Source organism: Garra rufa, chromosome 7, assembly GCF_049309525.1.
Source record: "Garra rufa chromosome 7, GarRuf1.0, whole genome shotgun sequence".
Lineage (NCBI taxonomy): Eukaryota > Metazoa > Chordata > Actinopteri > Cypriniformes > Cyprinidae > Garra > Garra rufa.
The window spans coordinates 32,580,742-32,608,732 of NC_133367.1; the positions used below are offsets into that span (position 1 = coordinate 32,580,742).

General features: G+C 47.7%; 1 protein-coding gene across 1 annotated transcript; it reads right to left on the reverse strand.

Annotated features, from left to right (window-relative positions):
• Nucleotides 1–633: 633 nt before the first annotated feature.
• LOC141339296 (complement factor H-related protein 5-like) lies at nucleotides 634–26,900 on the reverse strand. The gene is made up of 11 exons (XM_073844918.1): nucleotides 26,727–26,900; nucleotides 26,461–26,640; nucleotides 26,205–26,310; nucleotides 26,059–26,135; nucleotides 19,904–20,098; nucleotides 19,272–19,466; nucleotides 16,236–16,427; nucleotides 5,490–5,681; nucleotides 1,661–1,834; nucleotides 1,245–1,445; nucleotides 634–1,112 (listed from the first exon to the last, which is right to left on the reverse strand). The coding sequence occupies exons 1-11, from the start codon at nucleotides 26,791–26,793 to the stop codon at nucleotides 910–912; spliced, it is 1,782 nt and encodes a 593-aa protein (XP_073701019.1). The 5' UTR covers nucleotides 26,794–26,900; the 3' UTR covers nucleotides 634–909.
• Nucleotides 26,901–27,991: the final 1,091 nt, after the last annotated feature.

A 27,991-nucleotide genomic window follows, 5' to 3' on the forward strand; every position in this document is an offset into this window, starting at 1 on the left:
TTAATTATGATTTCAAGAGGTGTTAAATTTGTTGAATTGCTTCAAAAGGCTATGATTTTATTAAATATATATAAAAGTGCCACTTGCTGGCAGAGAATGAATGTGCATTTTTAATAAGCCTGCTGTTTCTGTTCAGACCAATGTAAAAATCAAGCCATATTTTACCAAACAAACATGCAGAGGTGTATTTGTGAACTGGTGGATTGAAAAGAAGATAATGCATTATAAAAATCTAAACAATTAAGATAGTAAAATATATTTCTATGCTATTTAATTAATATAATAATTGATTGATAATTGTTTAAATTAATATAATAATTGATACTTTTGACTTTTTAAAAATGGTTTTAAGGCCGAAATGCATAGTTTATTATTTGTTAAAACTTATTTATTTTTGCAGGTCTTAAAAGTTCTAAATTTGAGCTTAAAAATCCTGCTGATACCCTCAACTAAGCTAACAAATGATAATTTCATGTCATTTTCATCTTTAAAGTCTTCGTTTTCCACCCGGAGACACAATTTTGGCACATTTTTTCATGACATCTTTATAAATGAAAAGTCTTTAAAGTGAGTTTTACTGCACTGTAGAGCACAACTGTATTTGTTACCTTTTTCACTCATGATGAGCCTGCATCCGTTTTTATAGATGTTTTATTAGACTCTTCAATGAGTAAATACATGCACTGACCTGCAGTATATAGGTTAAATGTAGGATTAATGGTTAATAACATTTTCATTACATGCACATCTGAAGAATATTATATTTAACATTTCTTTATTTTTTGTTGTGTTGGAATTTTTCCTTGTAAGAAATCAAAAATAGACAAATTGATTTGGGGGAAAAATTATTTATCTACTCCATTTGTTTGTGCTTAGTATTACAGCCGATGCTTTGATTTTGTTTTAATTTTATTTCCACTGTGGCACACAATGAGGCAAATCCATGTATCCATCATTACACTTTTGTCTTAGGGGAGCACCTCTTGAAACTTTGCCCCACTGACATTTAAAGCCGATGTGTTCATTATGTCGTGCGAACATCTTTTGCTGATCAGCATGGGCCAACTCTATACCTCTTTCATCCATTATCTCCACTGTCACTGTACAGGGCTCTGAAATAAACCCAACATGTCTCTATCAGTGTCACAACATTCATTAACTAATTATCACAACCTACAACTTCAAATACATGATTAAATCATGTTGTATATAGATGATATATGGAGAAGTGTGTTTTTACTTACTTAAACACTTAATATCCCCACTCCATTGGCCCTGCTCGCAGGTCAGGTATTTGGAGAAAGGTGGACGCTGATACAATACGTGTTTAGTAAAACAGATGTATTCAACTTTCTCCCCTGTATAGTATTCATTTTTTGTCATGTCTTTTGTATCTGCATTGTCCATGCTTGGTGGTGTCCCACATTTCCCTGTGACTGTAATCACTAAGAAAAACGTGGCATTAGTAAATCTCTAATATGATACATATATGAGGTCATTTTAATAAAATGTTTAAGAAAATAGTTTAATGTGTTGAAGAGATTCTAAAAATAGTATATTATGTATACTAGACCTCACAACTGTACAATTATTATTATTATTATTTTATTTTATAGATTGCATTCATTTGCATGTTGTGAGATTGAATACCAGAACATACCAGCACACAGTGGTTTTGGTGTCCATCCATCTTGTGTACATGTGGCCTCTGTTGCCATTTTGTTATATCCAGTCTCGCAATAGTAATTTCGTTTTTCTCCCAGTTTCATATCCCCTCCGAAGTATTCATATCGTCTATTCACATGCTGATCATGTGGAACTTCACATCTAATCTCTGAAACAAGATCAATATACTTTTACTAACATGCAGTGAGTTCATCACCAAATCCAGAAGCATTTCTTTATCTTACAAACAGGCTCATACTCCCACTTCCCATTATTATTGCTAGCTTCTTTTTTACCAAAATACCCATGTTTTTTAGAGCAATTTTTTCTCTAGCCCTAAAAATAGTTTTTCCCTCTGGGTTGATCTTTTTTACTCCAAATGTGGTTGACTGACTGTGGTTGGCTTAAAAAATATTTCTGTACAAGATATAGGTATGTGTGACTTAAAAGAGAGAGAGAGAGAGAGAGAGAGAGAGAGAGAGAGAGAGAGAGAGAGAGAGAAGAAACACTAACAAATACCACAATGACTGGTTAGTGCCCAACTGTACTACTTATAGATGAAGAAAGAACAACATTTTTAAGTCATTATCAGTTTGGGACAGGGTTTATGTGTGAATGTTTGATGTATGAATGATATATATTTTAATAAATAATGCATAGATCTTAATGTTGCAATAAGTGTCATGAGTCTGGTCTGTGTTTTCTGTGTCTGTGTTTAAGGACTTTTATTTTGTAGTTTCTGTGCCCCATTGTTTTCTGCTTCCCTGCCTCTCTGCTCCCCTATTTGTTACCATGGACACTCATTTGACCACACCCACTTCCTCATTAGTTTCCACGGTTACTCATTAGATCATTCCCCCTGCCCTGTGTATAAATAGTCCTTGTGTTTTCTCTGTGCCTTGTCGGTTGTTAAATGTGTAATGGTTGTCTCTGCCCTTGTCTGAGTTCCTGTTCCCTCTGGATTTTATTGTTTTGTCATGGATTCCCAATAAACTACTGCATCTAGATCCTCTTTCGCCTTGTATCTTCCAGCAACGTTACAGAACAACCGACCACAAAAATGGATCTAGCAGGAAGTTTGATCAACCCCGTAAGTGTGCTCTGCAGCATATTTCAAGACGGCCGACCCATCGAGTATTATGTGGATGAGTTTGTCAGATATAGCCATCTGGCACCGTGTGATGAGACCATGCTCGAGGAGTGCTTCTGGAGCGGACTCGACCCCGAAATCAGTTTCAACCTACCTGAAGAAGACCCCAGCTGGACTCTCGCACAGTTTATTGACTTTGTCATGTTTCACTGCAAATCTCCGTTTACTGTGGGTGAGGTCGCGTCCGCTCACAAGATGTCTGCTAGCCCAGAGCCCCTTCACAAGACGGATACCATCCCAAAGCCCGTTCACAAGATGGCCACCCTTCCTGAGTCTGTTCACAAGATGGCCGCCCTTCCCGAGTCTGTTCACAAGATGGCCGCCGTCCCAAAGCCCGTTCATAAGATGGCTTCCGTTCTTGAGTTCCCGGTCAGGATGGCCACCACGCCAGAGCCTGCTGCAAAGATGGCCGCCACGCCAGAGCCTGCTGCAAAGATGGCCGCCACGCCAGAGCCTGCTGCAAAGATGGCCGCCACGCCAGAGCCTGCTGCAAAGATGGCCGCCACGCCAGAGCCTGCTGCTAAGATGGCCGCCACGCCAGAGCCTGTCGCAAAGATGGCCGCCGCCACGCCAGAGCGTGCACCCAAGATGGCCACCATGCCCAAGCCTGCACCCAAGATGACCTCCATGCCCGAAATTACTAATGAAATGGTGGTTGCTACATCACACCCTCACATTCGCGTGACTTATCAGAGGCTAATACCAAGCTTGGAGGACCCACCACTGCTGTCAGCTCGATCAGTCGGTCTCTTACTATCAGCACCAGCCAAGCTAGCGACTGCTAATGCTACATCAGCCAAACTAGCATCTGCCAAAACTACATCAGCCAAGCCAGCAACTATACCAGTCACGTCCAATCAAGTCACAGCTGTTCCTTCACTCCCAAGGCACGCAGAGCCAATGCTCCCAAGCCACGCAGAGCCAACGCTCCCAAGCCACATGCCCACAAACCCGATGGGCCTTCCATTAACCACCGTACTGCCCACGATGGCCATCGTCATTCTGAGTGTGTGGGCTGCACACTGCGTCTCAGAGGGCTCATCTGTCCACATGTCCGCTACGCCTATACCTCCTTCGGAGGTGGCATGCATAGCGGAGTTCCCTGCTCTGCCAGCTCCATCAAGGCTCCTTGCTCTGCCAGCTCCACCAAGGCTCCCTGCTCTGCCTGCACCGCCAAGGCTCCCTGCTCTGCCCGCACCGCCAGGGCTCCTTGCTCTGCCTGCGCCGCCTAGGCTCCCTGTCGTCTCTGTCACGGCTATTGAGGCCGTTCCAGAAATCTCTGTCTGCCCTGTAACGGCCAAGAAAGCCGTTCCTGAAGTTCCTATCTGCCTAGTCATGGCTATGGAGGCCGCGTTCTCCCATGAACTCTCTGCTTCTCTCCTTGCTCTGTCTGCCTCCTCTGTCTCTGCTCTCACTAGGTCCCAGTCCATGACACGGCTGGCTGCCCCACCCTGGAGGGCTCCTGCGCCTCCTGTTCCGCCCTGGAGGGCTCCTGCGCCTCCTGTTCCGCCTTGGAGGGCTCCTGTTCCGCCCTGGAGGGCTCCTGCGCCTCCTGTTCCGCCCTGGAGGGCTGTTCCGCCTCCTGCTCCGCCCTGGAGGGCTCCTAAGCCACCTGCTCCACCCCAGAGGGCTGCTCCGCCTCCTGCTCTGCCCTGGAGGGCTCCTAAGTCACCTGCTCCACCCCGGAGGGCTGCTCCGCCTCCTGCTCCGCCCTGGAGGGCTTCTGCGCCTCCTGTTCCGCCCTGGAGGGCTCCTACGCCACCTGTTCCGCCCTGGAGGGCTGTTCCGCCTCCTGCTCCGCCCTGGAGGGCTCCTACGCCACCTGCTCCACCCCGGAGGGCTCCTGCTCCGTCTGCTCCGCCCTGGTGGGCTCCTGCTCCGTTTGCTTCTCCCTGGTGGGCTCCTGGTCCGTCTGCTCCGCCCTGGTGGGCTTCGTTTGCTCCGCCCTGGTGGGCTTCTGCTCCACCCTTGAGGGTTCCTGTTCCGCCATGGAGATCACCCGTCATGATCTGGTGGTCCTCTGCTCCACCGTGGGGACCGTTGGTGCCATCTGCCCTGCTATGGTGGTCCTCAGCTACTCCCATCTGGCCGACTCCACCCTGGCCTCCCGCTCCGCTTCAGTCCCCTGTTTATCTTCCCTCACATGGACCTGGCCCCCCACCCCTCCCCCTGTTCTGCTTGAGCTGCTCCTCCCTCCCGGACTTGAGTTTCTGTTTAGAGCGTCTGGAAGCCGCTCCTTTGAGGGGGGCTATGTCATGAGTCTGGTCTGTGTTTTCTGTGTCTGTGTTTAAGGACTTTTATTTTGTAGTTTCTGTGCCCCATTGTTTTCTGCTTCACTGCCTCTCTGCTCCCCTATTTGTTACCATGGACACTCATTTGACCACACCCACTTCCTCGTTAGTTTCCACGGTTACTCATTAGATCATTCCCCCTGCCCTGTGTATAAATAGTCCTTGTGTTTTCTCTGTGCCTTGTCGGTTGTTAAATGTGTAATGGTTGTCTCTGCCCTTGTCTGAGTTCCTGTTCCCTCTGGATTTTATGTTACAATAAGCATTTTTGATTTTCTTTCACTTTTTTGTATCAATACTATAATTCATATATTTTTTTTATACATGATAAACATCTCAACATTTTGTAAAAATGTTTAAAGCAAATTTTATATATTGCCTCATACCTCCACATTTCGGATATGGGTTATCCCATTTTCCATTTGACAGGCATTCAACTGTTCGTTGTCCATGCATTTTAAAGTTTACATCAATGCACCGAAAAACTAAAATATGTCCAGGTTTATAAGGTGGAGCAGTACTTGGATGTCCAATTAAAAAGTCAACATTAATGAGTTGTTCAGCCTCACAGGTAACTTCTGCAGATGAAGAAATAAAAGACAATCCTTATTATTCTGGAATAAAACAGAGCGGAGCAGTTTAAGGACAGATAATTTCACTGTAAATTTGGACCCAATTTTGGATTTTATGATCAATGAACTTTCATAGAAAATGAACAAACTAAATTCAGACATGCATTATAAATGAACGTTCATTTTAAACGGTTCAACTTCTGAGAGTGATGTTAGGAGTGCAGAGAAAGATACGAGTAAGAAAGAGGACTGTTCAAGTGGTGATGTGCTTCAATCATTTGGTGAGGTACAGAAGATTTAAAACTCACTGTCCAATAAAAAAAATAGATTTGGAAATTAAGCATCAAGCACACTTCATAACCTCTGTACTTTAGGCAGTGTGAGCTCTAGACATAGGCTGGTCCCAGACTGGTCAGGATTTACATCAGACTTCTAATTCTTCATTGCCTATGCCTTCTTCATCGCCTATTAGGTCTGGCCTCTTTTGTTGCAATGTCGTTTAACTGAAAAGGCTGATAGTTTAGACTATGATAAGGTTAAGTCTGCCGTGTAAAGGGTCTATGAGCTTGTCCCCGAAGCTTATCATCAAAAACTTTGTTCACGTAAAAAAACTGCCAATTACACTTTTGAGTTTGCATATGAAAAGTGTGTTCTCTTTGATAAGTGGTGCCGAGTGTAAGCCCAAACACCTCTGACATCATTGAGAAAAGGCCAATAAAATTGGGTGTGCAGATTTTGCATAGCTGGCCACACCCCGGGCATCCGGGTATAAATAGCCAGAGAGGCATCTGCTCACTTCTTCTGTTCTGAGGAGTCGAGAAGCATCTCAACCCACTCAGAGGCAGTCCGGAGTTGTGGTATGAAGGACGTCTCCGTCCCCTTAATCAGGGAACAAGGGATCCACACATAAGGAGAGACTACCAGAACTCAAAATCTAGAGACAAATCCTCAGGGGAAACACCAAATCTTAGAGAATGTAGGGTGCAAAATACACAAGAGGAGCCACTACATATGGAGCACAAACCCAAATACAAGAGTCCAAATGAGGTAACCTACCTTGTATTGGGTTCTTATAGCCAGTTCCTTTGCCGAACTTGGCTAGAGAGATGGAAGGAGTAGTTCAGGGTTTACATGAGGACACAGACTGAACTGAAGGAGCATAATCTCCTTCGGGGGAAGAGCTATAGCACGTTCTACACCATACCAGTCTCCTGAGTTGTAGAGCTTGCATTTACGACTCTGGAAAACGTCTCAGGTTACGTATGTAACCCTGGTTCCCTGAGGGAACGAGACACTGCGTCCTGAGACACTTTGGGGGAACGCCATTGGCGGGCCGCACTCTGAGTCATGTCCAACGTCCAATGAGAAACGGGAGTGACGTCACAGGCGCGGTGACGTCATCGACCAGGAAGTATATAAGCACGTGCGTTTGAAGCTGGCGTCGGCTTATAGGAATGAAGCGAGCGCAGCAGGGATGCGGGAATTATGGTCCGAGACGCAGTGTCTCGTTCCCTCAGGGAACCAGGGTTACATACGTAACCTGAGACGTTCCCTTCCGGGAACTCTACACTGCGTCCTGAGACACTTTGGGGAACGAGGTATCAACGCCCCCATAATTTCCAAGGCCCTGCCCAGTTTTTGTCTGCTAGGCCAAGGGTGGAAAAGTTGTGTCTTGGTACACTTCAGCCTGGGAAACTTGCCAGGACATGAGTGATAATACATCTCTGTCTGTGGAGCCCACCAGACAAGAGGGAGAGAATGTACCTCGGCCCTCGGGCACACGAGGTTAGCATAATCCAGTGTCTGGAATACTTACCTGATGAGACACTATGGAAACTCCGCCTGGTGATCTTGCCAGGACGCGAGTGATAATGCATCTCTGTCTGTGATCAACCACCAGACAAGAGGGATAAATGAGCCTCGGCCCTCAGGCACATGAGGCTAAGGTTCTCAACCGCTGCCTGTCACAAGACCAGTGCAGGGGGAGAAAGGCTCCTCGGCCCTTGGGCACACGAGGAGAAGTGGTAGTCCTTTGTCTGCGCTACGGCCAGACCAAGAGGGACACAAGAAGTGCCTGGTGATCTTGCCAGGGCACTGGAATTCATCTCTGTCTGTGATCAACCACCAGACAAGAGGGATAAATAAACCTCGGCCCTCGGGCACACGAGGCTAGGGTTCTCAACCGCTGCCTGTCATAAGACCAGCGCAGGGGGAGAAATGCTCCTCGGCCCTTAGGCACACGAGGAGAAGTGGTAGTCCTTTGTCTGCGCTACGGCCAGAACAAGAGGGACGCAAGAAGTGCCTGGTGAACGTGCCAGGACACTGGAATACATCTCTGTCTGTGATCGACCACCAGACAAGAGGGATAAATGAGCCTCGGCCCTCAGGCACACAAGGCTGGGGTTCTCAACCGCTGCCTGTCACAAGACCAGTGCAGGGGGAGAAAGGCTCCTCGGCCCTTGGGCACACGAGGAGAAGTGGTAGTCCTTTGTCTGCGCTACGGCCAGACCAAGAGGGACACAAGAAGTGCCTGGTGATCTTGCCAGGGCACTGGAATTCATCTCAGTCTGTGATCAACCACCAGACAAGAGGGATAAATAAACCTCGGCCCTCGGGCACATGAGGCTAGGGTTCTTAACCGCTGCCTGTCATAAGACCAGCGCAGGGGGAGAAATGCTCCTCGGCCCTTAGGCACACGAGGAGAAGTGGTAGTCCTTTGTCTGCGCTACGGCCAGAACAAGAGGGACGCAAGAAGTGCCTGGTGAACGTGCCAGGACACTGGAATACATCTCTGTCTGTGATCAACCACCAGACAAGAGGAATAAATAAACCTCGGCCCTCGGGCACACGAGGCTAAGGTTCTCAACCGCTGCCTGTCATAAGACCAGCGCAGGGGGAGAAATGCTCCTCGGCCCTCAGGCACACGAGGAGAAGTGGTAGTCCTTTGTCTGCGCTACGGCCAGAACAAGAGGGACACAAGAAGTGCCTGGTGAACGTGCCAGGACACTGGAATACATCTCTGTCTGTGATCAACCACCAGACAAGAGGGATAGATGAGCCTCGGCCCTCAGGCACACGAGGCTAGGGTTCTCGACCGCTGCCTGTCACAAGACCAGTGCAGGGGGAGAAATGCTCCTCGGCCCTCAGGCACACGAGGAGAAGTGGTAGTCCTTTGTCTGCGCTACGGCCAGAACAAGGGGGACACAAGAAGTGCCTGGTGGACCGCCAGGACACTAGAAAACATCTCTGTCTGTGATCAACCACCAGACAAGAGGAGCACAGGCCTCGGCCCTCGGGCACGCGAGGCAGGATATCACACCTCTCGTCTGGAGGACTGCCAGGTCGAGAGGGTAGAAATCCTTTTCCTCCATAGAGGAAAAGCGCCTAAGCACCTCTAGGCCTAGCAATGCTAGGGCTGAAGGACGACTGAGCCAGGAGTGACTCTGAGGTCTAGTTCGTAGAATCTGACGAACGTTAGAGGTGAGGACCAACCCGCCGCACTGCAGATGTCCTGGATCGGGACACCTGCCATCAGAGCTTTAGAGGCTGCAATGCCTCTAGTTGAGTGAGCCTTGATTCCCATCGGGGATGGGAGACCAGAGGACTCGTAGGCAGTAGAGATGGCATCAATGATCCACTTACTGATAGTAGGCTTGGAAGCCGGGCACCCCCTCTTAGGGGGGCCGTAACAGACCAAAAGTTGCTCTGATTTACGCCACAGGGCAGCTCTGTGGACATAAGTGTCCAGTGCTCTTACTGGACACATTAAGTTATACTTCCTCTGGTCGTACTCCACGAATGGAGGAGGGTAAAACGCTTGGAGCGTTATTGGCTGTGGTGTCGCTGATGGGACCTTGGGTACGTACCCAGCTCGTGGGTAAAGGAATGCTTTGGCCAACCCTGGGGCAAAGTCAATGTAAGAAGGGGCCACTGAAAGGGCCTGCAGGTCCCCGACTCTCTTGAGAGACGTTAGCGCCAGCAGCAGTGCTGTCTTTAGGGTAAGCATCCGATCGGAGGCCTCCTCCAGAGGCTCGAAGGGAGGCTTACACAGCGCCTCCAACACCACAGCTAAGTCCCATGTAGGGACTTTCGGTCTTGCACGAGGCCTCAGCCTGAGTGCACCGCGGAGGAAACGTGAGACCAGGGGGTTCTTGCCCACTGAAAGGCCGCCATGAAGGGCGTGGTAAGCCGATATAGCCGCCACGTACACCTTCAAGGTGGAGTGAGCTAACCCAGCGGACAAACGAGTTTGCAGGAACTCCAGCACTGTACCAACCGGGCAGTGGACTGGGTCTAAGCGGCGTTCATGACACCATGACGCAAACAGGTTCCACTTTAGGCCATAAAGTTTCCTCGTAGAGGGAGCTCTGGATTGAAGGATGGTCTCAACAACCTCGGTTGAGAGACCAGCTTCTATGAGTTGTGCCCCCTCAGGGGCCACACCCATAACTTCCAGTTCTCTGGGTGGGGGTGGCATATTGCGCCCCCAGCCTGAGAAAGAAGGTCGCTCCTGACAGGAATCTCCCATGGAGAGCCGTCGAGGAGGGCGATTATATCCGAGAACCATACTCGGGCCGGCCAGTACGGGGCTACTAGCAGCAGCCGTACTCCGTACCGGCGCACTCTTTCCAGAACTCCCGGGAGCAGAGCGATCGGGGGAAAAGCGTACAGACGAAGCCTCGGCCACGTCTGTACCATGGCATCCAGTCCGAGAGGAGCTGGAGGAACTAGAGAGTACCAAAGGGGACATTGCGATGTCTCCTGAGTCGCAAAGAGGTCCACCTGGGCTTGACCAAAGACTCTCCATATCTGCTTCACCACCTGAGGGTGAAGCATCCATTCCCCGGGCCTCAGCCCCTGCCTCGACAGGACGTCTGCTCCCACATTGAGACGTCCAGGAATGTGAACTGCTCTCAATGAGAGAAGCTTCCCTTGTGACCACAGGATGATCTGGCACGCCAGCTTGTATAAGGGGCGTGAACGCAGACCTCCCTGGTGGTTTATATAGTAGACCACCGCCGTGTTGTCTGTGCGGACCAGCACGTGACGGTTTCTCAGGTCTGGAAGGAAATGCTTCAGAGCCAGGAACACTGCCAACATTTCTAGGCAATTTATGTGCCAGGAGTGATGCTGGTCGTTCCATTGGCCTTGGGCGGAGCGGCCACTCATGACCGCTCCCCACCCGGTGAGGGATGCATCTGTCGCTAGCGTGACGCGGCGGCAAGGAGCTCCCAGCGCTGGACCTTGTAATAGGAACCAGGGCTTTTTCCACATGACTAAGGCACGTAGGCAGCGCCGCGTGACCTTGATCTTGCGGAATGGGTTCCCCCTCGGGGAAAACCCTTTGGTTTTGAGCCACCACTGCAGTGGTCTCATGTGCAGCAGTCCAAGAGGTATCACGTTGGATGCAGCTGCCATAAGACCTAACAGTACTTGGAACTGTTTGACAGTGAGTAGCAGGCCTAGCTTGACCGCATTTGCTGCAGTAAGGATCGACTCGATCCGAGCAGGTGACAATCGTGCCTGCATCGTGGTCGAATCCCAGATTACACCTAGATAAGTGGTTCTCTGTAATGGAGACAGCACACTTTTCTTGGCGTTGAGTCTCAACCCCAGCTTTTTCATGTGAGCAAGAACAACATCTCGATGTTGAGCTGCTAACTGTTCCGAACTGGCTAGGATGAGCCAGTCGTCTATGTAGTTGAGTATGCGGATGCCCTGGAGTCGCAGTGGAGCCAGAGCAGCATCCACACACTTCGTGAAAGTTCGGGGAGAGAGCGCTAGGCCGAACGGAAGAACTCTGTATTGGTAAGCTTTGCCCCTGAAAGCGAACCTGAGAAACTTCCGGTGTTGAGGAAGGATGGAGACGTGAAAGTATGCGTCTTTCAGATCTCTCGTGACAAACCAGTCCTCGGACCTGATTTGAGACACGACCTGTCTGACAGTCAACATTTTGAACTTCAGTTTTCTTACTGAGAGGTTTAGCTGTCTGAGATCTAAAATGGGCCGCAGGCCCCCATCCTTCTTGGGAACAATGAAGTACCGGCTGTAGAACCCGGATTCTCTGTGTTGAGGAGGGACCACCTCGATGGCCTCCTTCCTCAGGAGAGTACTCACTTCCTGTTCCAATACCAGAGCCTGCTCGGGGCCTACCAGAGTAGGAAATACCCCGCTGAAAGGTGGCGGCTTGGCGCCGAATTGAATGCGATAGCCTTTCTCTACAGTACGCAGGACCCACATAGAAATATTTGGCAGTAGTTTCCACGCTGCCAGAAATTCTACTAAGGGAACCAACCTCTCAAGGCTGGTTTCTGGATTTATTTGGAGAGCTACCTCGGTGGCCTGTAACAGCGAACTGGCAGGATGCACCTGAAGTAAGCGCTCTGGAAACCCCCGTGGGGGTGGCGAACTCTCTGGTTCCGCTACGTTTCCGGGCGGAAAGACCGGAGAAAGATGTTCGCGGGAGACTGCCGCGCCCTGTAACACCGGCAGGGTTAGCTGACGAATCTCCTGAGGGCCCCGAAGAGAGGTGGTCACCGTACTCCTCAGAGGCGGTGAAGCACCTAAGTCTTCGAGAGGGGCTGCCCTCATCGGCCCTGAGCCACAACCATCAGGGCCGTTTAGCTGAGGTCCTCTTTGACTGAAGGACGACCCTCAGGTCCGGCCTAGTCTTAGAGGACCCCGGTTTGGAGTGTTGCTGAACCCGCCCTCTAGGCTTAGCCGGAGGGGTGCGGGTAGCAACACTCCTTTTCTGTGCACCCCGGTGCGAGGAGCTAGCTTGCGGCTGGGGCTGCTCCCCGTACTGGGGTGAATGGGGGGGGCGGTTGTGGGGTGTCAACGCTCTCAACATCAACCTCCTCGGAGGAAGACAGAAGGAGCGCTGACTCCTCCTCTTGGAGGGAAGGAACCGCAGTGCGGGCTTCCTCATCCAAGAGGAGGTCATACGATCCGCTGGGTAAGGAGAGAGATAGGGGATCACCCGTCTCAACTCCCTCCAGCAGATCTACCTGCGAACCCCATGAGTGCAGCTGCCGCTCCGCCTCAGCGGAAGCGGGGCCAGACCCACGGGGAACGTTAGTGAAAGCCCCCTCCTCAAAGAGGGCTTTCCGGGAACGGAGCAACCGCAGCGGCGTTCGCTCGCACTGCGGGCAGCCAACCCCCTCAAGGGCTGACCTAACATGCTCCGCTCCCAAGCAGACCACACATAGATCGTGTGTATCCCCACCAACAATGAAACGTTGGCAGGGAGGGACACACTTTCTATGTGGCTGCTGAACCGCCTTAGAACGTGCGTTCTTAAAAGAACGTTTTCCCCCTGGCATTTTGCTCAAATAAAAGTAGTGCAAACTGGCACTAAAAAACAGCAAACTGCAGATCAGACAGACAATAACACAGAGCGCTCTCGCTGAATGACAAAAGCTGACGCCAGCTTCAAACGCACGTGCTTATATACTTCCTGGTCGATGACGTCACCGCGCCTGTGACGTCACTCCCGTTTCTCATTGGACGTTGGACATGACTCAGAGTGCGGCCCGCCAATGGCGTTCCCCCAAAGTGTCTCAGGACGCAGTGTAGAGTTCCCGGAAGGGAACACTGGCTCCATCCGCAGATTATTAAACCTGTGGCAAATGTGTTAGGTATAGCTTTACGGATGTCTGTTAGAGAGGCCCTGTTCGCCAAAGCTGCTGAAGCAGCTACTCCTCTGACTCCCAGTGGGCCTTGATCGCATCCACAATCCAGTGGGAGATCCTTTGCATGGAGACAGCGTTCCCCTTCTGCTGTCCAGCAAAACAGACAAAGAGCTGTTCAGAATGTCTGAATTCTGAGAACATTTAAAATAAGTGTAGGGTACAGTCTTGGGCATAACAAGAGAGTTTGGGGTCCCCTTCCTGGGAAGGGATAGCTTGCAAAGTCACCACCTGAAGGGAGTTGTGGAAACCTTGGGCACGTATCCAGGCCGGGGTCTCAGGATGATGTGAGAGTCTGCCGGCCCAAATTCTAAGCATGAATCGTAAACGGAGAGGTCTTGAATGTCTCCCACTCCTAGAGAGAAGTGAGCTTAGACTGGAGGGCCATCTAACAGAGAGGGCACTAAGATCGACTGACTCTGATTGAAGTTGCTCTGATGGATCTCTCTGTATGGTCTACCTGAAGAACCACAGACAGATCCCAAGAGGGGATAATGCGCAGCCTGGTAGGGTTCGACCTCCACGGACCTTAAAGGGGTCATAGGATGCCCATTTTCCACAAGTTAATATGATGTATTAGGGTCCTAATGAAAGTTTGTAATATACTTTGATTAAAAATTCTCTATGATAGTGTAAAAAAAAACACCATTTTACCTGGTAAAAAATGCCTCTGTACTCAGCAAGCAATATCAGTACCTGGCCCTTTAAATGATATGAACCTCTGCTCACCCCGCCCCCCAGTTCTGTGGGGCGTGTCATTACATAGCGCACGTGGTGTTGCCTAGACAACAGTTGGGGGAAAATGGCTCTTGTGGGGCTTTGAAGACACTGTACAACCCCATCCATTTAAAATGTAATTTAAAAACTGGAGTTGGAACCGAAACAAGATAACACCCGCAAAGAAGTTCTGCAATTACGGCTTATACTGGACGTGTCTGAATGGTTAATAAACTTAATGTCACTTTGATTTATCTTTGTATAAGGGTATGTCAGGGTAGTGTACTGAGACAGATACGAACACGATGTGTTTACTGAGATATAGAGATGAACGCGATGTGTTTACTGAGGTATACGTAACATAACTTACCCCGTCCCAATATTGAAATACAAAAATGTGAGTGTTATGGTCTTTACTCATATGCAGTTAATGTTAACGTTATCATTCTTAATGCAGTTATAACTGATCCAAAACAATTAAAAATAATTGTACATGACATCTTAATCATTAACAGATACCGTTTTAAACCTTACTAGCCTTACAAAGCTAAGCTTAATGTAGTTTTACTACAACGTACACAGTTTGTAAATAGACAATCACCTTAATGCATTGTTCATTATAAACCTGCGATTATGAATTATATTGAGACGAATGTACATAGAGAAGACGACATAACCATGTTCTCTGAGAGTGTAAGTTACACTTTAGCCGCATTCATCGTGAAACGCACTAACTTTAGCACATTATTTAATAGGCGATTAGCAAAGATTCATATAAAAAGAAATTACACTCACTTCTTCTGGTGGAGATGAAGCAAGAACACAAATAGTTACAGACCCATTTTTCAGCAGCAGCTTCGCAAAAACTGCTTTATACTGACCCTTGTTTTTAAAGCAGTATGGTGAGAAATGATTCGCGTAAACATGAACCCATTTAGGTAGATTGGCGGCCACATTCCCTCAGTGCTGTCAGTTTACTTCTCACTCGGGGCGGGTCTATGCTAAAACACTACTGTCTATAAACTATCGCAGGAGCAGTCTCTGTTGGTGTTACGCCACAATGACAGGCATCTGATTATGTCTCGGTATGAGAAGAGGCAAATTATTTTACTTAATTAAAAGAAAACTACTTGGTGGATCTTTGTCATTCTAGGGTGGTTGTGTTCAAACAGCTTGTAAAAGTGCATGTGGCACCGGATGACCCCTTTAAGGAATGCAACCAAATCGTGTTTCCCCACCGATTTGCCGTCCATCAAGTCGTGGCCCTCCCTCCGATGCTGCTGGGGAGTACGGATACAGTACGGATCAAAACGTACACTCGACACAATGTCTCCATTCCCTCCATCAAGGAACGAGGGTTACCATACATAACCAAGACGTTTTGCTTGCCATTTTACACATCTAAGTGAACGACAGAAATTAAATGCCTAATTTAAAGCAGCTTCGTGAACTTGTTTTAATTGAGAATTTTAATAATTCTTTGACAGATAAAAAAGTGGTGTACTTGAATTACCAAAAAGTTCATACTCTTGCTGAGGCCGCTGTATGTGCCGATTGATTTGTGCACATATACAGGTGCTGGTCATATAATTAGAATATCTTCAAAAAGAGAAAATTTATTTCACTAATTCCATTTAAGAAGTGAAACTTGTATACATTCATTCCACACAGACTGATATATTTCAAGTGTTTATTTCTTTTAATTTTGATGATTATAACTGACAACTAATGAAAACCCCAATTCGGTATTTTAGAAAATTTGAATATTGTGAAAAGGTTCAGTATTGAAGACACCTGGTGCCACACTCTAATCAGCTGATTAACTCAAACCACCTGCAAAGGCCTTTAAATGGTCTTTCAGTCTAGTAATCAACTCTCTTAGAGATTCTTAAAATTATCAACAGCAAACTAAATCTTAAAGTAATTGCCAGACTGGGACAGGGTTTATGTGTGAATGTTGATGTATGAGGAAGAGATGTTATAATGAATAACACATGGATGTTAATGTTGTCATTACCTTTTTTGATTGTACGCCTTTCATTTTGTTTGTATCAAGAAGATAATTAATATATTTTTGTTATACCTTATACATTAAACATTGCAACATTTTGTAAAAATGTAAAGAAAATAACATTATTACAGTACTGCTTCATACCTTCACATCTGGGATATGAGTAATCCCATTTTCCATTTGACAGACATTCAATTGTTCGTTGTCCATGCATCTTCAAGTGGACATTACTGCAGTGAAAAACTAAAATATGTCCAGGTTTATAAGGTGGAGCAGTACCTGGATGTCCAATTAAAATGTCAACATTGATGAGTTCTTCAGCCTCACAGGCAATGTCTGTAGATGAAGAAATAAAATTCAGTCTTTATTAAAAGATAGCTGGTATAGTTTTACTGGAATAAAGCAGAGAAGAACAGTTTAATAACAGCTAAGTTCAAATTTAAACCCAAATTTGGGTGTCATGGCCAATAAAATTTCATGAAAAATTAACAAAAAACAATACAGTTTCCACCAAATATAAATTAACCATCGACTATAGCCATTCAACATTACATTATAAGAGCTATCAATTTATTAGACATTAACAACTTCTAATTTAAGTGAACTTAAAACAATCTTCAGATAAACCCATTATAATGAATGTCATACAGTGGGGAAAATAATTATTTGATCCCCTGTTGATTTTGTACATTTGCCTCCTGACAAAGAAATGATCAGTCTATAATTTTAATGGTATGTTTATTTGAACAGTGAGAGACAGAATAACAACAAAAGCAAAAATGCATTTCAAGAAAGTTATAAATTGATTTGCATTTTAATGAGTGAAATAGGTATTTGACACCTTCGCAAAACGTGACTTAGTACTTGGTGGCAAAACCCTTGTTGGCAATCACAGAGTTCAGATGTTTCTTGTAGTTGCCACCAGGTTTGCACACATCTCAGGAGGGATTTTGTCCTACTCCTTATTGCAGATCCTTTCCAAGTCATTAAGGTTTCGTGGCTGACAGCTGGCAACTCGAACCTTCAGATCCCTCCACAGATTTTCTATGGGATTAAGGTCTGGAGACTGGCTAGGCCACTACAGAACTTTAACGTGCTTCTTCTTGAGCTACTCCTTTGTTGCCTTGGCCGTGTGTTTTTGGTCATTGTCATGCTGGAATACCCATCCATGACCCATTTTCAATGGTTCTCACCCATGATTTGACAATTGTACATGGCCCCGTCCATCATCCCTTTGATGCGGTGCACTTGTCCTGTCCCCTTAGCAGAAATACACCCCCAAAGCATAATGTTTCCACCTCCATGTTTGACAGTGGGGATGGTGTTCTTGAGGTAATAGCATTCCTCCTCCTCCAAACGCGGCGAGTTGTGTTGATGCCAAAGATCTTGATTTTGGTTTCATCTCACCACAACACTTTCACCCAGTTCTCCTGTGAATCATTCAGATGTTCAATGGCAAACTTCAGACAGGCCTGTGCATGTGCAGTGTTCAGCAGGCGGACCTTGCGGGCACTGCAGGATAGTGTGTTACCAATTGTTTTCTTGGTGACTATGGTCCCAGATGCTTTGAGAACATTGACAAGATCCTCCCGTGTAGTTCTGGGTTGATTCCCCGCCAGTCTCCTGATCACTGAAACTCCATGAGGTGAGATCTTGCATTGAGGTCCAGACCAAGGAAGATTGACAGTTATTTTGTGTTTTTTCCATTTGCGAATAATCGCAACAACTGTTGTCACCTTCTCACCAAGCTGTTTGGCAATGGACTTGTAGCCCATTTCAGCCTTGTGTGGGTCTACAATCTTGTCCCTGACATGCTTGGTCATGGTGGAGAGTTTGGAATCTGACTGATTGATTGCTTCTGTGGACAGGTGTCTTTTATACAAACTGAGATTATGAGCACTCCCTTTAAAAGAATGAATTTGAATGAATGTGTTAATTTTTTTGACAGCATGCCCCATTCTGAAAAATAAAAGTAAATATAAATAAACAAAGGGTGTTGGTTTTGTATGAATGGTTAGTGAAGATTCAAAATCAGCATTTTTGAGCTGTTTATCGGCTGTTTGTCGGTGAAGTCCCTGTTACTTTGTTGCGTGATACAGGAACAGCTCAATATGAGCACTGATGTTCTAGTGCATGGAGCTGAAATTGGAGAAGGAATTCATATTCATTCTGATCTGATAACTAGTTTTGTGAAAATAGCTCTGGGATCTCAGATACCTGTGAAGGGAGTTTCCATGATTGTTGGAAATGACTTGGCGGTGGAAAAGAACTTTCCCTTCTTGAAGTCATTGAGAATTCTCTTACACAAGCTTTAAATAAGTTCCTATTTACGTCACTATCCCCTGTCTGAAATTGATGAATTGCTGATGATTTAATGCCCATTGATCATACATCATTTGCTGTTGAGCAAAAACATGATCCCGATCCATTACTCTCATGTTGCAGAGATTCTGCAGTAACAAAAGACGAGGTTGATTCAGCCTTTCAGAGAAAGCTAAAAAAAAAATTTCAGGTAGTCTTCCCAAATGTTTTCGTTAGCAGGTGTTGACTGTTGCGCTTAATAATGTCGCTGGTCATCTAGGCATTGCTAAAACTTTTCGGCCTGGTCATAAAGTCATAAAATTTGATGTCACGAAATACTGCCGATCTAATATGTACCAAATTGTCGGGAAGCCTAATCAGATTATTTCCCCTGCACCTCTTAAACTTGTCCTAGTTTTCAGGGAGCCATTTGAGCGTAATATTTTACATTGTGTTGAAACATTCCCCACCCCTGCTCTAGAGACTATATATTCTACTTAAGATATCATGCTGTAGAAGTGACCGCTATTTAGAATTGTTAATTTGTGATACTTAAGTGTTCTGTACTTGTTGTCAACTTTGAACTGACCACTTTCATTTGTTGTGTATTATTTTAATGCTTTTGGAGCGTAGGGATGACCTGCCATTTATTTTGTTAAACTTTTTTGTGATTAGGAGGCAGGAACATATTTTGGCCTAGGGTCACCCTGATGTCACTACTTGTTAATATTATTGTTACTTTTGTTTTCTTTTTCTTTAATAAATTATTTGACTTAAAGTGGGTGCATTTGGTGATCTGGTGGAAGCAGCATGCAACTTCCATGTGAACAACAGATCTACCTTTAGCCAATCAGAAGACTTACTTTTGTATGTGTTTACCTTCACATTTGGGAAAAGGGTTGCTCCATGTTCCATCTGACTTGCAGATGATTTGTCTTGGTCCATTTAATCCCATCCCTTCTCTAGTGCATGAAAAAGTTAGCCTGTGTCCAGGTTTGACGGGACCCTCAATATCAGGGAGTCCGTAAATTTTTAAGTCTTCTGTTCTACTCCGCTGTAAAGGACATTCTGCCTCTAGAGAAATCAAACAATTGGTTACGTATTTATCCACTCTGAAACTTTTAGAATGTATGTGGTGCAGTGTTTGGGAGCAACTGTGCTACTAACTTCCACTGTGGATTAACATAATCAAATGTACAAGCAGTGTTACACGTCTATCCCTCATAACCTCATGTAAAATTCAATCCGGTGGTTTTATTTCATCAGAATACACAGGTACATTTAATAGCTGTTAATGGAAAAAGACTCTAGTAGTTACATCATTTACCATTAGGGGTTGCTAATTAATTTAATATTAATTAATATTCCCCATTAGGGCTCTGAAAAGTCCTTGATTCCACCAAAGTTTTCTGACAGCATGACGTCCCATGAAATCTCTACTATTAGGAAGTTTGATTACTCTCATATGAGAGATTTACTCAAATAAAAATAGTTAAAATCTGTGACCTTACCAACACATGTAGGAAATGGGCTACTCCATTGTCCATTTGACTGGCAGGTGATTTCTTTCTGTCCTTTTAACATTAGTCCTGAGCCAACACATGAAAATGTCAACCTGTGTCCATATCGGATCAAGTCCTCTGGGGAATCAGGGAGTCCCTCCACTTTGATGTTTCCCTCTGGGGTCTTTCGTTCACATGATGCCTCTAAAAAAATCAGATGGCATAACGACCATAACAGTTATATCAGACTGCCAGGATATTCACAATATAAAGAAATATCTGATGTCATCTGCCATTTGTTGAAAATACAGGGCTAAATGTACCCTTTGCTATATTAAAAATAATGGTTCTTTATTGAATCTTCAGTTCCATAAAGAACCTACCCATTGCACAAAAGGTTCCCCTTCAGTCGAATCACTTCGACGTTACATGGGAATTCGCTTAGAATCCAATCATATCTGAGCCTTATACAAAAGGCCAATGAAAATTGGCGAGTGGCATTTGCATGACGCGCCACGCCCCGTACATACGGGTATGAATAGCGACGTCATGCGCCAGTCAGACAGCTTCTTCGCTTCAGATCCTTTCTGATGTTGAGCCTGCTGTTTCTCTCTGTGAGACATCTAAAAATCTACAAAGAGTTCTTCAAAAGAGTTCCTGCTCTCTCTCCTGACGTGCTGCAAAGTGAAACTAAAAGAGCTTATCCTTGGCAGCCGTCAGCGATCTCCTGCGGGCTGCCGTTTTCACGGCCATTACAGCCGCACTGCTTACCAGCGAGAGAGTCCCGTTGAGTGCACAGCCGCCCCACGGCTTTTTCCCTGGGCAGACCAGGAGCTAAAAGAGCAATTTCTCACGGCTGAAAAAGACGTTCTTTTCAGAATGGCTTTTCGGCCGTGCGCTTCAGGATGCGGTAGTTTCCTCCCTCCTGCGGACGGACATGATCACTGCCTCACGTGTTTGGGGAGTGAGCACGCTGAGGCAGCGTTCATGGATGGTGAATGCATTCATTGCGAATGCATGACCATGCTGAAGTCCCGCCGCTCGTTCGCGAGGCGGCTCCCCCCGTCTTCCTCCCGCGGTCCGTCGTTAAGCCGCCAATGCTTTTCGGCCACCGCGGGGGGGACTTAACAGTCACCGTGCAGAACGCACCGCCGGCCCAGAAAGCCCTGCGGTCTTCTGTCACACAGCATGGTCCCGTCGAGTTCCCGGAGCAGTACGCTTCCCCGCCCAGTGGGCTGAGCATCTCCTTCGGTGCTCCTGCGGAGGATGAGATGTCGACCGCAGCATCAGAGGGAGAGTCGGTCGGTGAGGCGGACGCTTCGGCGGCGCGACCCCCTGCAGAGGTGGCCGCTCCGTCTGAGGTGGACGTCGAGCTGTCGACTATGCTTCTCCGGGCCGCCAGGGGGATCGGTTTGGAGGTGCCCCAGGCGCCCCCGGCCGATCCCTCTAGGCTGGATGACTGGTTCCTGGGGAGGGTCCCCGCGGCCCCATCACGCTCTCCCTCGGTCCCATTCTTCCCGGAGGTGCACGAGGAGCTGACGAAGTCCTGGCGGGCCCCCTTCTCATCACGGCCCCGCCCCAGCTCCTCTCCCCTCGCCATCCTCGATGGCGGGGCGGCCAGGGGGTATGCAGCGATTCCCCGGGTTGAGCGCGCTGTGGCGGTGCACTTGTGCCCACGCGGCGCTGCCACCTGGAGGGATCGTCCGCATCTCCCGTCCAGGGCGTGCGAGCGCTCGTCCGCCCTTGCGGGCCGCGTTTACCACGCCGCTGGACAGGCCGCCACCGCCCTGCATGCTATGGCGATCCTTCAAGTGTATCAGGCCCAGGCCCTGAAACAGCTGCACGAGGGTGGTCCCGACCAGGGGGTTATGGAAGAACTCCGCGCCGCCACCGACTTCGCCCTACGGGCAACGAAGGTCACGGCGCGTTCCCTTGGTCAGGTGATGTCCACAGCCGTGGTCCAGGAGCGCCACCTATGGCTCACTCTGGCCCAGATGGCAGACGTCGACAAGGCTCGCTTTCTTGACGCTCCTATCTCCCAGAGTGGCCTGTTCGGCGACACTGTCGAGGACTTTGCCCAGCAGTTCTCGGCAGTCCAGAAGCAGAGGGAGGCCATCCAACACATCCTGCCCCGCCGCGAGTCCAAACCCATCCCGCCGCCGGTGGCTCAGCCTCCCTACGCTCGTCGCCGAGGGCGCCCCCCCGCGGCCCCCACCAAACCTGCTCCGTCGCCTGCTGAACCCAAGAAGGAGACGGCCCGACGTCGAGCCGGCCGCGGGGGCGGGGCGCCGCCCGCCTCTCAGGGACCTGCAAAGAACACCCGCAAAAGAGCCGCGAAACGTCCCTGACGCGGGCAACCCGGAGGTGGAGAAGTTTGTTCTTCAGGGGACGAGAACATCTACGTCCCCGCTCCCGGTGGAGGGCCGGGGGTTGTTGTGCACTTTAACGCTGCCGCCGGCCCACGGGTCGGCGGTACCCACAACTTCAATAAAAGAGCAATTTCCTTCACCTCCGGGGCCTCGGCCCCGTGTTCCCGTTCCGGGCGGCACCAGGATGCCCTCTCGGAGCCGGATACGGAGCTGTCTGTCGCCAGCGCGGGAACCTGGGAAGAAGGTAGGCCCTGCTCAGAGCATGACATGACAGCCCGCCTCACCAACGAGCGCGCTCAGTCGGTGCTCAGATGTCTAGAGTTATTCAGACACAAGACAGCGGTTCCTCTAAAAACTTTTCAGAGGCTCCTGGGGCATATGGTAGCTGCAGCCGCGATCACGCCGCTGGGCTTGCTTCATATGAGACCGCTTCAGCACTGGCTACACGACCGAGTCCCGAGACGGGCATGGCACCGTGGCACACTCCGGATTGGCGTTTCCCCGCAGTGTCACCGCCTATTCAGCCCATGGTCAGACCCTGCCTTTCTCCAGGCCGGAGTACCCCTGGGGCAGGTGTCCAGGCACATCGTGGTTTACACGGATGCCTCCACCACGGGTTGGGGTGCTGTGTGCAACGGGCAAGCAGCTTCGGGCTCCTGGACAGGACCTCGACTGCAGTGGCACATCAATTGCCTCGAGTTGCTGGCTGTGCTTCTGGCCCTTCGTCGCTTCCGACCGACATTGCGTCAGAAGCACGTGCTTGTGCGTACCGACAGCACTGCGACTGTGGCCTACATCAACCGCCAGGGCGGCCTCCGCTCCCGTCGCTTGTCACAACTCGCCTGCCGTCTGCTCCTCTGGAGTCAAACGTGGCTGAGATCGCTACGAGCCATTCACATTCCGGGGGAACTCAACCGTGCAGCCGATCAGCTCTCACGGCAGTCCACCCTCCCTGGAGAATGGCGACTCCACCCCGAGACTGTCCAGCTGATTTGGAGTCATTTCGGGGAGGCCCAGATAGATCTGTTTGCCTCCCCCGAATCCTCCCACTGCCAGCGGTTCTTCTCCCTCAACAAGGTATCCCTCGGCAGGGACGCTCTGGCTCACAGCTGGCCTCCGGGGCCCAAGTACGCCTTTGCCCCAGTGAGCCTCCTTGCACAGACCCTGTGCAAGATCAGGGAGGACGAGGAGCAGGTTCTCCTGGTCGCCCCATACTGGCCTGCCAGGACCTGGTTCCCAGAACTCATTTCCCTCGCGGCAGCCCCTCCCTGGAAAATCCCCTTGAGGAAGGACCTTCTTTCTCAGGGGATGGGCACAATCTGGCACCCACGTCCAGATCTATGGAACCTGCACGTCTGGCTCCTGGACGGGACGCTACAGACCTCGCCGGCCTTCCTCAGGCCGTGATAGAGACCATCACTCAGTCCCGAGCCCCCTCTACGAGGCAGGCGTACGCACTGAGGTGGGGTCTGTTCGTCGACTGGTGTTCCTCACGAGGACAAGACCCACAGAGATGCACGATTGCAGTAGTGCTTTCCTTCCTGCAAGAGAAGTTGGAGCGCAGGCTGTCCCCTTCGACTCTCAAAGTGTATGTTGCCGCTATTGCCGCACATCACGATGCAGTGGATGGATCATCCCTAGGTAAGCACTCTCTGGTCGTGAGATTCCTCAGAGGCGCTAGGAGGATTAACCCTCCCAGACCGCGCCTCGTACCCTCTTGGGACCTCTCCGTCGCCCTCCAGGGCCTGCGGGGACCTCCCTTCGAGCCCCTCGCCTCAGTTGAGCTGAAATTTCTGTCCTTAAAGACAGCGCTCCTGACCGCGTTGGCCTCCATCAAGAGGGTGGGGGATCTACAAGCTTTCTCTGTCGACGAAGCGTGCCTTGAGTTCGGGCCCGGCGATTCTCACGTCATTCTGAGACCCCGGCCTGGTTGCGTGCCCAAGGTTCCCACCACGCCTTTCCGCGATCAGGTGGTGAACCTGCAAGCTCTGCCCTTGGAGGAGGCAGACCCAGCTATAGCTTCGTTGTGCCCAGTCCGTGCTCTGCGCACTTACGTAGACCGCACTCGGCACTTCAGACGCACTGAGCAGCTCTTTGTCTGCTTCGGAGGTCAGCAGAAAGGAAATGCTGTCTCCAAGCAGAGGTTGGCGCATTGGGTGGTAGAAGCCATCTCCCTGTCCTACTTATATCAGGGAGAGCCTTGCCCCTTAGGTTTGCATGCCCACTCCACACGGAGTGTTGCATCTTCCTATGCGTTGGCACATGGCGCCTCATTAGCGGACATCTGCAGAGCTGCCGGCTGGGCGACACCAAATACCTTCGCCAGGTTTTACAACCTTCGCTTAGAGGCCGTTTCCTCCCGAGTTCTGACAGGTGATCGGGAGGACGGCTAGTGTCGGCTTGCTGCACCATTCCCTCGTGGATCCGTGCGCTATCTCCCAGTATGTTCCCTCCGGCGAACCTGGGTCCTCCATGCCCCGCAGTCTGGGCTAGATGCGGAGTAGCTCTTGACTGTGCTCCTGCCGGGTCTCCTTCGCCCGCAGGCTGTGGCAATCTTTTTCTTATATTTCTCCAGGGGTCAACCAGAAGGCCTCTGTTTTCCTCGTATATCCCTAAACCCCTTATGGATATATTGAATTTCTTATTTTCACATGGACAGAATTCATGTCTCCGCCCCCCCAACCCCTGCTTCAGTCGTTGCGTAACGCGGCGCAGGGACGTGGCTTGTTCCATAGGGTCAGTTCCCATGTAACGTCGAAGTGATTCGACTGAAGGGGAACGTCTAGGTTACGTAGGTAACCCTCGTTCCCTGAAGGAGGGAACGGAGACGTTACATCCCCTGCCACGTCCCTGTCGTCGCGCTGACGCCGGCTCAACCCGGCTCCTCAGCGAAGAACCTGTCTGACTGGCGCATGACGTCGCTATTTATACCCGTATGTACGGGGCGTGGCGCGTCATGCAAATGCCACTCGCCAATTTTCATTGGCCTTTTGTATAAGGCTCAGATATGATTGGATTCTAAGCGAATTCCCATGTAACGTCTCCGTTCCCTCCTTCAGGGAACGAGGGTTACCTACGTAACCTAGACGTTGTTTATGGTGGAAAAATGTTCTTGAGATTATTAAAATCTTCACACTAAGAAAACATGGTTCTTTTAAGATTTGAAAAGTTCTTTGGGGAGCCAAAAATTATTCTTCTTTGGTATCGCGGTGAAAACCCCCTTTCGGACAGTTTATTTATTGCTACACTCAAAAATAAAGGTGCTTCACGATGCCATAAGAACCTTTTTTTTTTTTGTTTAAATGGTTCCTTAAAGAACCTTTAACATCTGAAGAACCTTTCTGTTTCATAGGGTTCTTTGTGGTGAAAGAAGGTTCTTCAGATTATAAAAAGGTAAGAAAGAGATGGTTCTTTGACTTTATGGTTCTTTGTGGAACCAAAAATGGTCCTTCTATGGCAGTGCTATGAAGAACCTTTTAAAGCACCTTTATTTTTAAGAGTGTAGTTCACTTGCTTTGGTCTGGACCAAATACAGTGTTGATTTTTGAACAAAACCACATGTGTGCTTAAGGTCATCCATTCATTGATTCATCCATTCAACTGTACCAGAGTTCATTTGAAACCGGACTGAGACCATGTCTTCAGCTGGATCTCGGTACGGTTGTTTGCGATTGCTGTATTCACACCTGGCCAAAAGATCCGCACCAAGAAAGAAACGAACTCGAGTTTGATTCAATTGAACCAAACAAGACAGGTGTGAATACACCCTTAAGGGTTGAGGTGATTTTTCTGTACCTTCACATGCAGGTAATTGATTGTCCCATCCACCATCTCGACATGTTCTGGTGTCAAATCGACTCATCATCTGGTAGCTTGAAAAATATATCTCATAAGATTACTTTTTCAAACAACTCTGTCTAAATATGTACAGACTTACTTACCCTTCATTGCAGATATACTTAATGATCGTCCCAAAAACGAAGCTTCTACCACTTTCAATAGAGTAACGACCATTTGGGATATCTTCAGGTGACTCACAGCGTTTGACTGATGATAAATCAGAAGCAAAAGATACAATTCGAAGTTCTAAGAATTAAGCTTTTGAAGGCCAATGAAAGTATTACATGATGAGTTACATCAAATGCATACAACTAGATTTAAATGTATTTTACAGCAGTCTGTGTCTTATATACTCACGTGAACATTTATCACCACGCCATTTCATCCATCTATTATTGCTACACGTATAGATGATTTTTATCGGAGAGGCATGGCCAAGTATGCAATTGTATTCAAGTCTATCACCATCAGAGTAAGTGTTTTTCTTGGAACTTTCAGAAACTACTGCATGCTCTACCTCTGGGATCTCAGAGCAACCTGATAAACAGTTACATAACAATGAGATTTCTGTAATATTTGTATGCAATTCATTTAGTTATTCATTTAAAGAAGAAATGCCTTACCATTTGATCGAGAAACGTCAACAATGAAGCATATCCAAAGGCATAAAAAAGCAAGACTTGATTTCATTTTCCCCAATCTGTTAGTTTGCTAACACTGGAAGATGAAGAAACTTACCAAACTAAGTCTTCAACAATATTTACCAGTTCTGGGCAGGACTTTTGTGTGCTGCATGATGTTTATTTGAAAAACAACCTGCAGTGTGATGTTGTGATGTAGGTCAGTTGGAACTGCTGTCGTAACACATTTTACATACTCAGCAGACTGAATCATTGCAAAGCAAATACTCTGTGCAAACATGAAGTGCTCTTTGTATGGGAAGATCAAATACAAAAATACTGGAATTGAAGTTATTGAAGGTAGATGAGCCAAATAAACTAATCAGCAAGGACATTCTGCTGTTTCTCAATTTATTTATGTCTCGTTGCAGTGAATCAGAAGCTGATTACATGAAATTGTTTGTCTGTCAACAGGGCATTTTGAAAATAGAAAAATACATATGTTTTATAGTTTAGGACATAAATGAGAGTGAAATAGTGTTACAGGTAAAGCTTGTAATATTTTACAGTACACATGATAATATAAGTTTCAGATATTGATGAACTTTTAATATGACTAACTGGCTGTTCTGAATTCTATAATCCTTCCCTGGTCAATAAAACTTCAGTTTCTAGTATAGCAATATTTTAAAACAAATTTCATAATAAGCTGACAGCTGTAAGAAGTATGTTCTGGAACATTTTGTTTCCAGTCTGAACTTCCCTGCTCTAGTATGTAATTTGACCACTTTTGGATCATGTAAGACTTTTATATAGAGTTTAATAGAAATAAAATGCTTAACAGATTTGTCTTAAAGGGAACCCGGGTATTAAAACTTGAGACGTAATATAACATAAATGAGGGTTCTTACTGAAATATGTAGTTTTGAAAAATCTGTTGACAAATTGACATTATTTAAAAAAAATCCACATTGTTTTATAATTATTTTGAACTATTTTTAGCTTTGCTTGTAATAAGAAGAGGAGAAAGAATGGGAAGATGCCTGTGGATGAATGAAACTTCCTAAAGATCCACGTCTTTGTTCTCTCCACTTTAGCCCTGATTCCTTTTGAGGCTTTTAGTAGACCACAGCTACTGAAAGAGCTTACAAATGGCAGAGACAAGAAACACTAGATACCATCCTGGCAAGGATGTACATTTCTCAGCATGGATCTCACTTGATATCTGGGAGCATTTAGACCCGGTAAAATCAATGACACAGCATTTG

Coding starts and splice junctions, on each gene's coding strand:
- LOC141339296 (XM_073844918.1), bottom strand. CDS start 26,793: ATGAAATCAAGTCTTGCTTTTTTATGCCTTTGGATATGCTTCATTGTT. Junction 26,136..26,204: donor AAGTATATCTGCAATGAAGG/GTAAGTAAGTCT, acceptor ATATTTTTCAAG/CTACCAGATGATGAGTCGAT. Junction 5,682..16,235: donor CTCATATCCCAGATGTGAAG/GTATGAAGCAGT, acceptor CTTCATCTGCAG/AAGTTACCTGTGAGGCTGAA.